We start from the raw sequence: 15,273 nt of genomic DNA on the forward strand, positions 1-15,273 counted from the left end.
GTTCCGCAGCCATTTCAGGCCCCGGACAGGAGGCAGTGCCGCTTCGGCCGAAGGCCTGAGCGCCCGAGGCCTCTGGGATGGTGTGGGACCGGGTAGGTGGCGTGAGGGTGCGCGGCCCCGAACTGGAGGGGCGGCAGTAGAGGCTGGGAGCTCCGAGCTGCCTGACGCGCCTACGGGAGAGACGCTGGGCTCGCTCGCTCTCCCGGTGCCCGCCCGGCCGTTTGAAGCCGGGAGGCAGCGGCGGCGCGGTTCTAACCCCAACAGCTGCCGGCCCAGGCGCACTGCGGGACCCGGGTAGGGGGCAGGCGACGGCGGCTCCTCAGGTGTCCGAGGAGCCCGTCAGGGGCGGCGGGAGCCCGTTACAAGGGGCGGGAAGGGAATGATCTGATACTCAGGGAAGCGTTTGCCTCGCCTGTTAAGCTGTGGCGTTTGAGGGCCCTTGAGCGCTGCAGTCGGCTGCCCCGGGACGGCAGCCTCCCACTGGTTCTGGGCGCTGGCCGGCGCTGCCCGAGATGGACCAGTCTTTGTCGCGCCCTGGGCCCCTCTGCCCGGGTCTCCCGCGTCCGCACACAGCGCCCATCGTCCTCACATGCAGCTTGCCGATCTCTTTCTCCCGGCGATTCTTTCTCCTTGGGGCTTCTTGGCCTCACGACATGTTTACATAATGTTTGTGACTGTACGGGTTTGGCGTGGGTTTGTGGGGTTTGCACTTCTACCTGCACTCCCATGCGTACAAGCAACAGGGAACAGCTGCTGAGGAGCAGACCGACCACCACAATCAAGCTATTTTCGGAATGGCTTTCTTTAAAAATGATCGCGTGTTGCTTACTGATTTTAAAAATCAACTGGACTTTGCAAGGATTGCTTACAGTTTAAGTCTGTTATCTTAATCGCTAATCAGGTTGGTCTATCAGTAGATGTAAATGTAGAAAATTGAAATTGGAGGCTATCTACAAATTGATTTTGACAGCTGTATTAAGAAGCTTAATAACTGTCCTTTGAAACAGTAATGACTTAAATGATGAATGCGTAAATGGTACTTCTTTTACCCTAAAAAAAAGATACTTTTAAAATTGCAAGATGTATGGTGTAATAGGTGTTTGGAAATGAAGGTTGTAAAATGGCTGTCCTGACGTACTCACTTTTAGAATAACAAAACTTCCTGCAGGATTTTAAGTTTCCCTGTTGTATCAAAGCTTTCATATTAGAGTGGTGAAGAAGCTATATTTAGTGGAAAAGGGGAAAGTCCCGTTTTTTGGGAAAGGATCTGTTTTCCACTTTTACCTTACTTGGCACCCTAGTTGTTCCTAGAGAAGGCTGTATCGGGATGAAAATTAGCAACCACAAAAGGGAAATAGTAGTTTGAAGGTGCAGATTTCTTTTTCAGTCTCTAGCTATGCAATGCATAAATTTATACTAGTTTGACAGTACGATTTTTACTTCGTGCAATTTAACGTGAGCCTAATGAAGTACTAGTGTTCTGTTTTCTTTTTCCTAAAAGGGGCCGCCACCCTGGATTAGTCTTGGTGTGGCTGCATCTTTGTCCTAGTCAGGAATTATTAAATTCCTCCCACTGAAATATCTATAAAAATCTTGTTTGCGCTTCTACCTCAACTCTCAGCGGCTTTATTACCATTATATAATGTGAACAGAATAAGATTTTTTGTAAAAATATATAATTCTAGTTGTAAGCTTTTCCGATATCAATACTTGTTATTGTATTCATTGTTTTTATGACTATAGTTTTTCTTATTTATAATTTTAAAGCCATTCCATGAACTCAGGTTTTCTAAGTGTTGTAAATGAGCTCCTACATTGAAATGTAAACATCTATATTTAGAAGAATTTCTTGACTTTTAAGCATGTTGGATTCTGCAAATGTTTTTATAAGAAAAGAAACCTGGTTATAAAGGAAGTCAAACCAAGTGACGTGTAATGAAATAAATTTATCAAATATAAACTGCAGAGAGGAGCACAGCAGTGAGTGGGGGAGTTCTTTTTATTGGCCAGGGTATAAATTGTGATTTTTTTTCCTGAGATTGATATTTGAATACATATTGGTGCCAAAAAGATATCCTCCCCCCTCAAAACAGTTTGGTTTACCAGCAAAAGGGTGAGAAAGCTGAGAGAATCAAATAAACTGATGAGGTTTTCAAAAACAATGGAGAACAATGCCATCCTTAAAGAGGAAGGATCAGAAACAGTGAAATTCCCCTGGAGGTTGAGGATTTTTCTTAGTTGGCCTTATTCAGCCATTGCCATGGTAAATCTGTTGAGTGTTGGCAGGTGAAGGAGTCTTCTGAGTTGTACAAGGAATGAACTTCACAATGGAAGACAGATGTTTGCAAGAGTGGTGCCTTAATCCGTATTGTGTTGCTGTAAAAGAATACCTGAGACTGGGTCCTTTATTAAGAGAAGAGGTTTATTATTTGGCTCACGGTTCTGCAGGCTGGGAAGTATAAGAAGCAAGGCGCCGCCATCTGGTCAGCTTGTTGTGCTGCATCATATCATGTTAGAGAAGGTCAAAGGGGAAGCTCCCCAGGCAAAGAAAGGGAAATCTGAGGGGAGAGGGGCCTGGCTTTCTAACAACTCACCCTCGGGGAACTAAATCATGTCCACGAGATCACGATCAAATTTCAACATGAATTTTGATGGAGACAGACACACCATATGCAAACTACAGCAAGTGGCAACTGATTTGTAATTATATGCGTGGATGTTAGTTGGGAGGTTTTCAAAAGCAAGTGTGATTGGGTTGCTTTGAAGGGTCCTTTGAAGTACTGTCAGTTGCTATAATAAGTAAGAATATTAGAGTTCTAGAGTCTCAATGGTCAAATGAGATATTGAAATGGGAAATAGGGAGGCAGATTTGTCTTGGAATTTTCTGGAGTAGATAGAATACATATAGGAATAGTGGCTACATCTTAATCCAAAAAGACACTCCATGCCAGAGCAAATATTACAACTCAGTACTGAAAAAAAAGCTGATAACCGTGAGACCATAAAGTTGGGATTGATATATGCCTTTTTAACGGTTAAATTTTTAAAACAAAGCAAAACTTTTCAGTGTAGTGTAGAGAACAGGCGCTTTAGAGCTACACTATTGGGATTCAGATTTTGGCACCTTCTATAATTATCTGTGTGACCTTGGGCAAGTTATTTAATCTCACTTTTTCATCTTATGTTATGAGGAGTAAATGAGTTAATACAGTAAGCTCTTAAAACTGGGCCTGTCATGTATTAACTTTTTCATAGATAATAACTGCTGTTATCATCAATGTCATTATCATTGTTAATTATTTCAGAAAATATAGAAAACCATAAAATAAAAATTACAAATATCAGTACTACATAGTAACTACTGTAAGCCCTTTGGTGCATTTCCTTCCAATGTTTTTTTCTGAGTTTATTGGATTTTTTTCACAGTTGACACTTTACTATGTGGGTAATTTTGTATTCTTTTTTCACCTAGCACCATAAGCATTTTCTTATGCTACTAAATTATTTTGTTACCATATTTAATGTTTGCATGTTTTTGTGGATTTCTCATTATTAAACAGTTTCTAAATTTTTTGCAGTTATAAGAAACACTGCAATGAACATCCTCATTAAAAATATCAATTTCTGCATTCTAGATTATGAAGATAGAGTCCCCAAAGCAAAAATACTGAGTCAAAGTAAACATCCAAAGCTCATGGTCCATACTGCCAAATTGCTTTTATTTAAGGGAATTTAATAATGAACTTATTAATACAATAAATTGAGACTACACAGTATTTATTGTTCCTGTTGCTTGGGGATTAGAAGAATAGAGAGTGGATTAACGTTTTACTTGTAATGTACTGGACATTATTTGTAGGCATTTAATATACATTGTCACTTTCATGTACATTTTTCTCATTTATTATCTTGGCTCTGTGTTACGCATGGGAGTTACTTCTATTTTACTGATGAGAAAACAAAGTGTAAATAGGTAAGTACTTTGTCCAAGGGCTCAGAGCATTCGAGCCTGAATCTGAATCTAGATCTGCTTGGCTGCAAAGCTCATCATGCTGTTTTGTTTGTATACTTTTATATCATATACATACTTGGAATTTTATGCTGTAACTAACTATAGATCACAGACCACACTTTTAAGATAAACTGAGTTGGGAATAATGAATGGGTAAGTTGCAAAGTTAAACAAGACAGAGCTTAACTTTTCACATACATTTTAGAGAAAAATCTTTACCCGGGTGAGATATAATTGGTAACAATTATATAAAACTGGGTTCTAAAGTGAATGCACCAAATATCTGTGGGTGCAACTCTTAATGATCTCAAAACAAATAAGTGAGAGAAAACTAAAGAAATCTCAAATTTGATTAAATCTGGGGAGTAAGAGGAATGAAAAGGCCCGTAAGTGCTTAAATTGAAATATGCATTTAGTAAAACTCCTGGTAAAGTAAATGAAGTTTCTACTGGGGAAATAAAAAAAAATATGTTTCACATAAGGAAAATAGAACTACCTACAAGGTAGGTAGTGGAGCCTCTTTATCCTAGATGCATATGTTCCTACCACAGATGAAAAAGTTAATCTTAGGAAGGATAAGATTCCACCACTTTTGTTTTTACTAAGAAAGGAATTAAGGAAGAGAAGTATTTCAGCAAATCATGAATATGCTAAATAAATGTAAATAAATTATTAGGAATAGGTGGTATCCACCAAAATTTTGAAGAAATGAGTATGAAAGTACAGAACTCTTTATTATTATACTACCATTAGAAATTATGTTTTTTGAAAAATATTTAATGAAATTAAATATATATTTTGACTGGAGCATAGCAGAACTAGGAAATGATGAGAGAGCTAGCAAACCATGAAGGACTTTGTGTGCCATTTATTAGTGCTGGCATTATCTCTTGTCGAGAGATTTACATACTAGTGGAGAAAGAGATGTGTAAATAAACAAGTTCAATAAGTGTGTTTACAGATTTCGTGATATAAATCTGTAAAAACACCAAGAAAGGCCAGTAATAGATTCGTTGAGTAGAATAGGGGGAATGTCTGGAGCATTTTGGGAACTAGGAACAGCATTTCAGTGAGTGTGTCAGTAAAGATAAGGATCCGCTGTGTTCTTGGAAATCTTCAGCAGTTCAGGGGCCCTGAAAGGTATATAGCAGGGGTCCACAAGCTTTCTGTAAAGGGCCAGATAGCAAATAATTTCTGCTTTGTGGGCCATACCATCTCTACCACTGTAGTGCAAAAACAGTTATGAAACCAGTGGTATGGCCAGATTTGACTAAGGCCTTAATTAGACAAACTCTAATATATAGTACAGAGGGATTTGGAAGAGAGAGCACCTACTGAGCCTTATATCACCCTATCATGAGCCGTTGAAAGGTATGAAACGAATCTAGAAGATTGATTTGTGTGAATCATTAAGAAGAGAATAAAATAGATTTTTAAAGCACTGTACATCAATTTAAAAGGGAAAACAACTGTTTTTTAAGTGGGCAAGTTCCACAGAAGAGGAAATATGGCTAGCGGGTAAACATGGAATAATGATTTACCTCACCAGTAGACAAATGCAAAGTAAAGCAGTGACTTTTTTTTTCCTGCTCATTATACCGGCAAAAGAGAAAAAAGTTTTGTTAGTATGTATTGAGAAGGTTAAAGGGATAACATTGAATATATCAGTACAGCTATTTTAAAGTAAAAACAACTTTGACCCAGCAGTTTCCATTTCTTAGTGAAACACATGAGTGTATCATAGGAGTCATGTGTGCTAGGATTAGTCTTGGTCAGTAACCACAGAACCTCCAGACTTCCCGTTCACATTTTATCTCTGGCTCTCCATTCATAAAATGTTCTACACTTTTTTTGGAGATGGAGTCTCGCTCTGTTGCTCAGGCTGGAGTGCACTGGCGTGATTTCGGCTCACTGCAACCTCTGCCTCCTGTGTTCAAGCAATTCTCCTGCCTCAGCCTGCCTAATAACTGGGACTACAGGCACACACTGCCATGCCCAGCTGATTTTTTGTATTTTAGTAAAGACGAGGTTTCACTGTGTTGGCCAGGCAGGTCTCCAACTCCTGACTTCAGGCAATCCACCCACCTCGACCTCCCAAAGTGCTGGGATTACAGGTGTGAGCCACTGCGCTCGGACTGGGTCTACACTTTTTTTTTTTTTTTTTTTTTTGGAGACAGAGTCTAGCTCTCTTGCCCAGGCTGGAATGGGGTCTACACTTTTTCTTAAACCCCTTCTCAACTCTTCATACCCTTCTAGTGTGCCTTGTGAAATTAACTGTCTATCATCTGCAAAATCCAGTCTGAACCTATTCTTTTTTTTTTTTTTTTTTTTTTTTTTTGAGACGGAGTCTCGCTCTGTCGCCCAGGCTGGAGTGCAGTGGCGCGATCTCGGCTCACTGCAAGCTCCGCCTCCCGGGTTCACGCCATTCTCCTGCCTCAGCCTCCCGAGTAGCTGGGACTACAGGTGCCCACAACCGCGCCCGGCTAATTTTTTGTATTTTTAGTAGAGACGGGGTTTCACCGTGGTCTCGATCTCCTGACCTTGTGATCCGCCCGCCTCGGCCTCCCAAAGTGCTGGGATTACAGGCGTGAGCCACCGCGCCCCGGCCCTGAACCTATTCTTAGATGTTGTTTTCACTTTCTTGCTCTAATGGAAACTGGACTCTCTTCCACTGTGCACTTGTGGGTGTTTTTGTTTGTTTGCTCCATAACTTTCCTTACCACTGTTTCTAGAGGTGGGAAAGATATCTGTCACGAGTCTCCTTGCTTCTTTCAGACTATGCTTCCTCCTTTCTCCCTACAATCTTCAGTTTTGAATTATGTCATAAAGGCTCACTGTCCCACTCTCCAGTCTTTATATTGAAATTGATAAGAGTATACATAACTGATCCACCCAAACTCTGGCCTGTCATTTCCTAGACCTCTCTTCCAGTGTTCTTCCCATCTACGCTATGTCAGCCACTCATTCCACAGTGATACCCTCCTATATTGTCAATAACTGCAATCCTTCCATAGTTGCCATTTCATGTGTTCTGCTCTGTTACCCCTTCTTCCTATTTTTGCAGCTCACTCCTAGTGCCTCAGCCCTAACCATCTTCTGAGACCCCAGTGGAATCTCCAACCCATTGATCCTATTACTATTCCCCCGCCCCTTACCCTCTTGATGTTTTTACTCCCTTTTACATGGAATTTACTCATCTAAATTTCATGGTTAATCAGTTTAATTACTTCTTTGGATCCCCTTCCTTGCTCTTTGCTTGTTTGGCAAAACCAGAGCCCTAGTTAAAACAAACTCTCTGGGGTTTTTTTTGTTTTTTTTTTGTTTGTTTGTTTTTTGTTTTTTTTTTTGCACTTGCCCCTATGTAACTGGGCATGGCCAGAAAAAAACCACGCAACCACACATGACCACAAACCTCAAGTGGGTCCGTAATGCTGCCCGATGATTGTACTGTATTTCCTAGTCTGCTTACTCTCCCACTCTTCTAAATGACTATTTCATATCTTATTTTCCCCAAACCTTCCATATCTCTTTTCCCATCCTCACCTTCAGCTCATGACCTTGCTTCCCATTTTGCTAGGAAAATTGAAGTAATCAGAACTTCCATAGACTGCAACCACTCCACGTACCTCTGACACTCTATTTATGAAATGGTCTATGCAGCATTTGCTCAGTACATGACTATCTCCCTGCCCATTACCTTAGATTAACTGTTCATATTCTTGTCTACCTTTGTACTAGGCCCCATTCTGTCTCATCTGCTCAAGGACTTGGCTTCACGTTCTCTCCTTCCACATCATCAATTTTGTTCTCTTTATTGAATCATTTCTATCAGCAAACAAATATGCTATCATTTCTCTTCTCTTAGGAAAAAAATTGTCCCATTTCACCACATTACCCCAATTTTTTGTTTCCCGTGGGAGCAGTATTTCTCGAAATAGTTGTCTGTACTTGCTATTGCCAAGTTCTCTCCTCTAGTACTCTGTTAAACCCACTCTAGTCAGGCCTTTGTCTGCACCACTCCCACAGAAACAGCTCCACTGGTTCTTCAGTAGCCCCCATATTGTTAAACGCCCTATGTTATTGATTCTCATCCTATGTGACCTGTCAGCAGCATTTGACACAGCTGTTTGCTTCCCTTAGCCTTGAAACCATTTCTTCTTTGCCTTCTAGGACGTCACACATTCCTGGTTATCTGCTGTCTCAATGCTGGTCCTTGTAATTCTCCTTTTCCTTTATTTTCACTGACCTCTTAATGTTGGAGAGCCCCAATTTTATTGTTTGTTTGTTTGTTTCTATCTATGCTCATTTTATTGGTAATCTCATTTAGTCTCATGGCTTTAAATACCATGTAAATATCAACAATACCCAAATTTAGATCTTTAGCCCCTCTCCCCAATTCCAGTCTTATACGTGCAATTGCCTATTCAGCATCTCCCCTAAATGTTTAATAATAGACATCAAGTCGGCATACCCAAAAACTAAACTCCTAAACTTTCTCCCCAGTGCCTACCTTACCCACAGACTCCCCCATTTCTGTCAATGGCAACTCCATCCTGCAGCTCAGACCAAAATCTTGACCTTATTTTTTTACTTCACTTTTTCTTTTGCTCTTCAGATCTGTTCTTTCAGGACAATCTGTTTTCTGTATCATCAAAATACATCCAAAATCCTATCATGCCTCACCACCTCCCGCACTGCCACCACCCTTGTCCAAGCCACTACCATCACATCTTGTTGGATTACTGAAATAGGTTGCTATGTGGTCTGCCCCTTCTGCCCTAGCCCCTCCCAAGAGTATTTTCTCAATACAGTAGCCAGAATAAGCCTTTCGCAAATTAAGACAGTCCCTGTCACTTCTCCTGCAATGGCTTCTGTTATGGTCTGAATGTATGTGTCCTCCCAAACTTGAAATCCTAACTCCCAAGTTGATATTATTAGGAAATGGGGCCTTTAGGAGGCCATTAGGTCATGGAAGTGGAGTCCTCATGAACAGGATTGGTGCCCTTAAAAAGCCCTAGAGGCCAGGTGCGGTGGCTTATGTCTGTAATCCCAGCACTTTGGGAGGCTGAGGTGGGCGGATCACGAGGTCAGGAGATCGAGACCATCTTGGCTCACACAGTGAAACCCCATCTCTACTAAAAATACAAAAAATTCGCTGGGCGTGGTGGCACGTGCCTGTAGTCCCAGCTACTCGGGAGGCTGAGGCAGGAGAATCGAACCCAGGAGGCTGAAGTTGCAGTGAGCCGAGATCGCGCCACTGAACTCCAGCCTGAGTGACGTGGCGAGACTCTGTCTCAAAGCAAACAAACAAACAAAAACCCTAGAGAGATCCCTTGCCCTTTGTCTCTTGAGGACACAGCAAGAAGTCTGTGAGCTAGAATGCAGCCCTCACCAGATACTGAATATGTCTTGATCTTGGACTTCCCATCCTACAGAATGGTAAGAAATCGATTTCTGTTGTTTATGAGCTATCTCATTTGTGGTGTTTTGTGATAGCAACCTGAATGGACTAAGACATTCCCTTTCATTCAGTCAGAGAATAGCTGGTCCTGTGAGGCTCTACATGATCTGCCCAATCCACTCCACTTTCTCCTTACCCTCCTGACCTCATTAACTATTACCACTGTCTTCCTCTTGCTCACTGGCCTCCTTGCTATATCTGTCCTGTTCCTGCTTTAGATCTCTTGCTGGCTCCACTCTCTGAAATGTACTTCTTCCACATATCTGCTTGGCTCAATGGACTTACCTCCCAGTCTTTGCTCAGATCTTACCATCTATGAAACCCTATTTAATACTATATTATATCCTTCACTTCCCCCCCACCGCACTCTTATCCTGGACTCCTTTTTATTTTTTGCATAGCACATACCACCTTCTAACGTACTCTATTAGGGGTCAGCAAGCCACAGCTCCATGAGCTTCTGCCCTGTTTTTGTACATTCTATAAGCTAAGAATAGTTTTTACATTTTTAAAGGATTGTAAAAACAAAGCAAAAAATATGTAACATATATATGTGGCCTGCAAAGCCAAAAATATTTACTCTCTGGCCCTTTTCAAAAAAAGTTTACACTGTATATTTTATTCTGTTTATTGTCCTCCTCCTCCTGCAAGAATACGGGCTGCAAGAGGGCAAGATCTTTGTTTTATTTTTTGCTGTATCTGCAGCAAGATACAGATACAGAGCCTAGAATGTAGTAGACACTCAGTAAATATTTGTTAAATTAATTGTTCGTAATGGTGCAAAATGGTAATTACGTTAAGTGTTCACCAATAGACCTATATATTCCAATGAGCAACAAAATAAATCTCTGTATAATGACTAGGAAAGTTAAGGCGTATTTTGAAGTTTGCTATAGAACAGGCATAAAACACTTTTTGTTTTTACAGATACCTGTGTATTTAATTCCATAGAGAAGAACTCTACAAGGATACGCAACCAAATGAATACTAAAGTACTTCTGGGGAGGGAACCAAGATTAAGGGAGATAGTTGAAAGGAGCTTGAATTTCATATATATTGTTTGCTTTTCTTTTTTTTTAAGCAATGAGAAACTGTCACATGTTAATGTTTTACATTAAGTTATTTTTTAATGAAGAGACAAGAAAAAACAAATACATATTAAGAAAATAAAGCAGAGAGAGGAAAAGGAAGAGGACATTGCCTTTCTTAAATGTCTTATTTGGCCAGCAGTCAATCTGAAAGAGGGGAAGGAGTGAGCAATGTGAATATGGGGGAAAGAGCGTGCAAAAGTAAAGGCCCTCAGGTGGGAACAAACTTAGCATGATCTGGAGACTGTAAGAAAACCAGTGTGATGAACATAGTGAAAAAGGGGACAGAGACTGCTAGGAGATAAGTTCAGAGAGATGGACAGGCACCCATGTTAGGTACAGCTTTGCAGGCTGTGATGAGGATATAAGGTCTTCTGTGTGATGGGAAACCATTGGAAGATTTTGATGGGGGGAAGAAATGATTTAATTACAGATTTAATAAGCTCATTTTTGCTGCTTTGTCTCAGAGAATGGGTTATGACAGAATAAAAGGGGAGGCAGGCAAATCTGCCTAGACCATGGACTAGGGTGAACAGCAGAGGGGGTGAGAAATGGTCAATTCAGGGTATATTTTGATGGTGTATTTTAAGTCTTGGCTGATGGTATTTGGGATATGAAGGAAATCAAGGGAAATAAGGATTGCTTCTGATCTCCATAATTGACCTGAACAACTGGGTGAAAACTAGTGGTATTTAGTGGTATTAGGCAACTGAAGGAGGAGCAGATTGGAATGGGTTAGAGAAGGGAATCAAGAGTTCTGTTTCAAGCCTGAGCAACATAGGGAGACCCTGTCTCCAAAAAAAAAAAAAATATATATGTTTTAATTAACTGGGCGTGGTGGCATGCGCCTATAGTCCCAGCCACTCAGGATGCTAAGGTGAGAGGATCACTTGAGCCTGGGAGGTCAAGGTTGCAGCGATCTGTGGTCATGCCACTGTACTCCAGACTGGGCAACAGAGGGAGACCCTGCCAAAAAAAAAGAGTTTTGTTTCAACCAGCAAAGTTGGAGATGCCCATTTGACAAACAAGCAGTTATGTCTTGTCAGATGTTGGATACTTGAGTCTGGAATTCAGGGTGCTTTTAATGTTGCAGACTGATGAGATTATTTAGATAGAGAATAGAAGGGGGTCTAGGATATTGAGGGGAGCCAGCAAAGGAGACAAAGAGCAGCCAGTGAGATACAAGGAGGACCAGCGAGATGTGGCGCCATAAGAGGTGAAAGAGTGGTCACCTGCATTCAGCACTGTGAAGAAATTAAGATGAGGCCGAGAAGAAGTTGTTGGGTTTGGCACTGTGGAAATCTCTCAGTGGAGTGGAGTACAACGGGAGACAGTGACTATTCACAACTTTCAGGATGTTTCTGTGAATGGTGGGGAGTGGAGAAACTTAGTTGTGGGGGATGAACAGAGTCTAAGCTGGTTTTTAAAGATATTATTTTAAATTACTTTTGAACTACAGAAAGTAGTACAAATAATTCAGAAAACTCCCATATTTACTTTACCTGGATTCACCAGTTTTTAACATTTTGCTACATTTGTTTGCTCTCTCTTTTTTGGGGGGGTCATTTGAGAGTAGGCTGCATACATCTGTGCCTCTTTAGCCCTTAATACTTTAATGTGCACATCCTGACAGCCAGGATATTCTCTTACAAAACTGCATACAGTGAGCAAATTCAGGATATTTCGTTTTTTACAGCCCACATTACAATTTTGCCAGTTGTCCCAGTAACATCTTTTGTAGCATTTTTTTTTTCCTACCAGTACCTGATCTGGTCTAGGATTTTATGCTCTATTTCGTTGTCATGTCTGTTTAGACAGAGAGGTATTTGCAATGATCATTATATCAGAAAGATAATTTAAAATTCTCTAGACGTGTATTATAACTTCATAATGGTAGATCAGTTTAATATGTCATCCTGATAAGCATTAGGACAGAAAGAAGAGCAAGGAAAGTGAAGATACTTTATATGTACATTTATCAGACTTGCGCATAAATAATGTGTTTTCAGAGTTATTGATATTTATTGTTTAGAAAGGTAAAACAACTTGGATTCTTTTGTGATAGGGTTGAGTTGGCAGTAGTATATGGACATGGTTTAAGAGTTTTTCAAAAAGAGTTTGTTTCAGCTCATAAAATGCTGCATGTCAAACCTTTATTAGAATATATTGTGAGACTTAATTTAGGAAAAGAGCATTATAGAGTGAAACATTGGAACCACAAGTGTTTCAGAATAGGCATTAGAATGCTCCATTGGGTTTTTGGTTCAGTGATGAACACAGTTTTCTGTTACACAGTTTTGAGGGGTAGTGAGTAAAGACTTCTGAAAGCACAAGTTATGATGCAAATTTGTCTCCGACATTTTCAACCAGAGATTGTTCCTGCTATTGAATACGACTTCTGCAAGAAGTCACCTAAGGCTAGCACAGTACTGTGCTCTTTCACAGGGGCCCAAGTATTAGCTGAAAGTATCGAGTGACATGTAGCTTTCACTCAGGTAACTTAGACCCAGAACTACTCTTGAACAATTGAGTTGAATACAAGTTTCCCTCAAGGATAGGAGTGGCTCGGAGAATTTCATTAGCAAGTATAAGAAGTAATGCCAGCTTTTATATGTGAAGTATGACTAGATTCCTTGTTTATAGTCATCTAAATGTTTTACTTCTAGAAGCTGAAAGGAACATGGTCTTTAGTTGCTTTATAGGTGGGGAAATAAACCAAATGAGAGTATGTGATTGGTGTAGAATTCCCCAGCTGGCTGCTCTTAATGCAGAGAATTGAGACTGGAGCCCCAGATTCCTGGTGCCCCTTCTTTTTTTTTTTTTTTTTTTTGACTCTTCTTGGCACTGAAGATTTAAACACCCTTAGAGGAAGGTAGTTGGTCCTAAAGCCCCATACAGTTACCCTGGGCTGTTAGCTCTAGACAGGTTATGGCTGTGAGTTTAAGTGTCTGCGTCATCCTTCCCTTAGCCTGATCCCCCTGCACAAATAAGAAACAATGAAACCATAAAGGGAGGGTGAAGGTAGGAGATTTTTCTGGAGTCGGTTTTAGCATAGATAATAAGCTCTGAATCAAGAGAGTGGTACGGTAGTTTAATATTTAATGTAGGAATTTGATGGAGAAGCTTAAGAATCAGTAGAGAAATAAAAGGATGAGACATAAAAAGGATAAGGCACTAATAAAAATTCTAGCTTTGTTTTAACCTTACATCCTAATGGGCTAGAGACTTTTGTTAGGTACATGGCAGGCAATTTTTATTTGTAAAACAGAATATACACACTCTTACTGGAGTGTGATTCCCGTAGAGTTTAAATTGCTCAGCAGCTAGGGCAAAAGTGTCATTTTAGATAAAATTATTGTATTCTGATTCTGGGAAATACAAACTCGTGAACATCTCAAATGTTTTTGAGCAAGTTCATCAAATGCCTACCCACATATTATTTAATTTAATAACAATTTAAATTAATAAGTTAAGAAATCTTAGGAATTTCTGAGTTCATCCTCTCATTTCAGATGTTTTATTATTATGTTGGTAATTTCCAGCTGAGATCCTGCACATACAAGCACTTAAGACATGTTTCCTTTTGATTTAATAGCTGGCATTCCTTCCTTCTAGGAGATGCACAGTATGCTTATAATAATGTATGACCAAGAGTTAACTGAAGATTATGTATTTTATTAACTGTAAATAATATGAATCAGTTACTACATGAAATTATTTTTTAAATTGAAGTATCATTTCATGTGACTCAAGACAAAGGTTTTCTTTTTGTGTCTCTCAACCCTACTCCAGGATTTAGGAGAAGTTTATAATAAGTGAATTTATGTTTCTTTTCTAAGAATCAGTTTACTGTAATGGAAATAGTATATGTTTTTGAAATAGTTAATTAGACTCTTATGTCTACCAGTTGTAAGTGTATAGTTGTGAGTGGTATCTACCTTAAAGACTAAACAGGCACACAGAATTATGCCATTAGCTCGTTAGTCAAGATAGTTGTAAGCATTCATGTTCTTTCCATCCCTTCTTACCACATTAGTTTTCTTCGGCAGAAAAATGTATTAAGAAGAATCTATTGATGATTCTAACATAAGTACTTTAGATTTATTTATTTTTACAGTAGAGATTTTATTATGAATTAGTTTTTTACTTAACATATTTTAGTTATGATTATTGAGACAGTCTGTAGAATTTATTTCTACAGAAGTCTCAAGAACCATTGTTGGAGAATATAGGCCCTCTTTTCTAAGCTAAAATTCATTTTCATTTGCTTTTGGCTTTTACATATTTAGTAGAGATTTTTTCTTAGTTCTTCTAGTACAATGTATTGTTTGAGTGAGTTATTGTTTTTTCTTACATTGCCAGAATTTTGTATCGGCATTTGAAAAATTAGGAAATTAATGAAAGATCCTTGTATTATTATTTCTTTTGATATAAAATAAAATTTGGGGATTTGTTCTTTTAAATTTCATACTATTACTGTTTCTATATTTTTTACTTAGTATTTTGTAGCATTTAAATGTCAACATGAATTTCATATTATTAATATATTAAAAATGATTTTGTATATACAAGGTATCAGAACAGTAATCACAAGTGTAGAATATGTAATGACTCCTGTTATCTAAGTAAAACTTCTGTTCTCTAATATTCAGGAAAGCCTTTCTCTGAAACTAGGTCTCTTAGATTTTTTTTTTTTTTTTTTTTTTTTGAGA

General features: G+C 39.3%; 1 protein-coding gene across 9 annotated transcripts in view; it reads left to right on the forward strand.

The window, feature by feature from the left end:
• Positions 1-15,273, forward strand: part of TNPO1 (transportin 1) — a 99,124-nt gene continuing 83,851 nt past the window's right edge. For 5 of the 9 annotated variants that reach the window (XR_012413723.1, XM_005557125.4, XM_073993608.1 and 2 more), the window contains exon 1: positions 1-15,273. This exon is cut by the window's right edge. Coding sequence is in view for 2 of the 9 variants with exons in the window: in XM_005557124.4 (XP_005557181.1) it covers positions 78-92 (15 nt within the window). In the remaining 7 variants the exon portion in view is untranslated. The other 4 variants (XR_010587406.1, XR_012413724.1, XM_005557124.4 and 1 more) reach the window with 1 other exon arrangement.

Source organism: Macaca fascicularis, chromosome 6 (assembly GCF_037993035.2).
Source record: "Macaca fascicularis isolate 582-1 chromosome 6, T2T-MFA8v1.1".
NCBI lineage: Eukaryota > Metazoa > Chordata > Mammalia > Primates > Cercopithecidae > Macaca > Macaca fascicularis.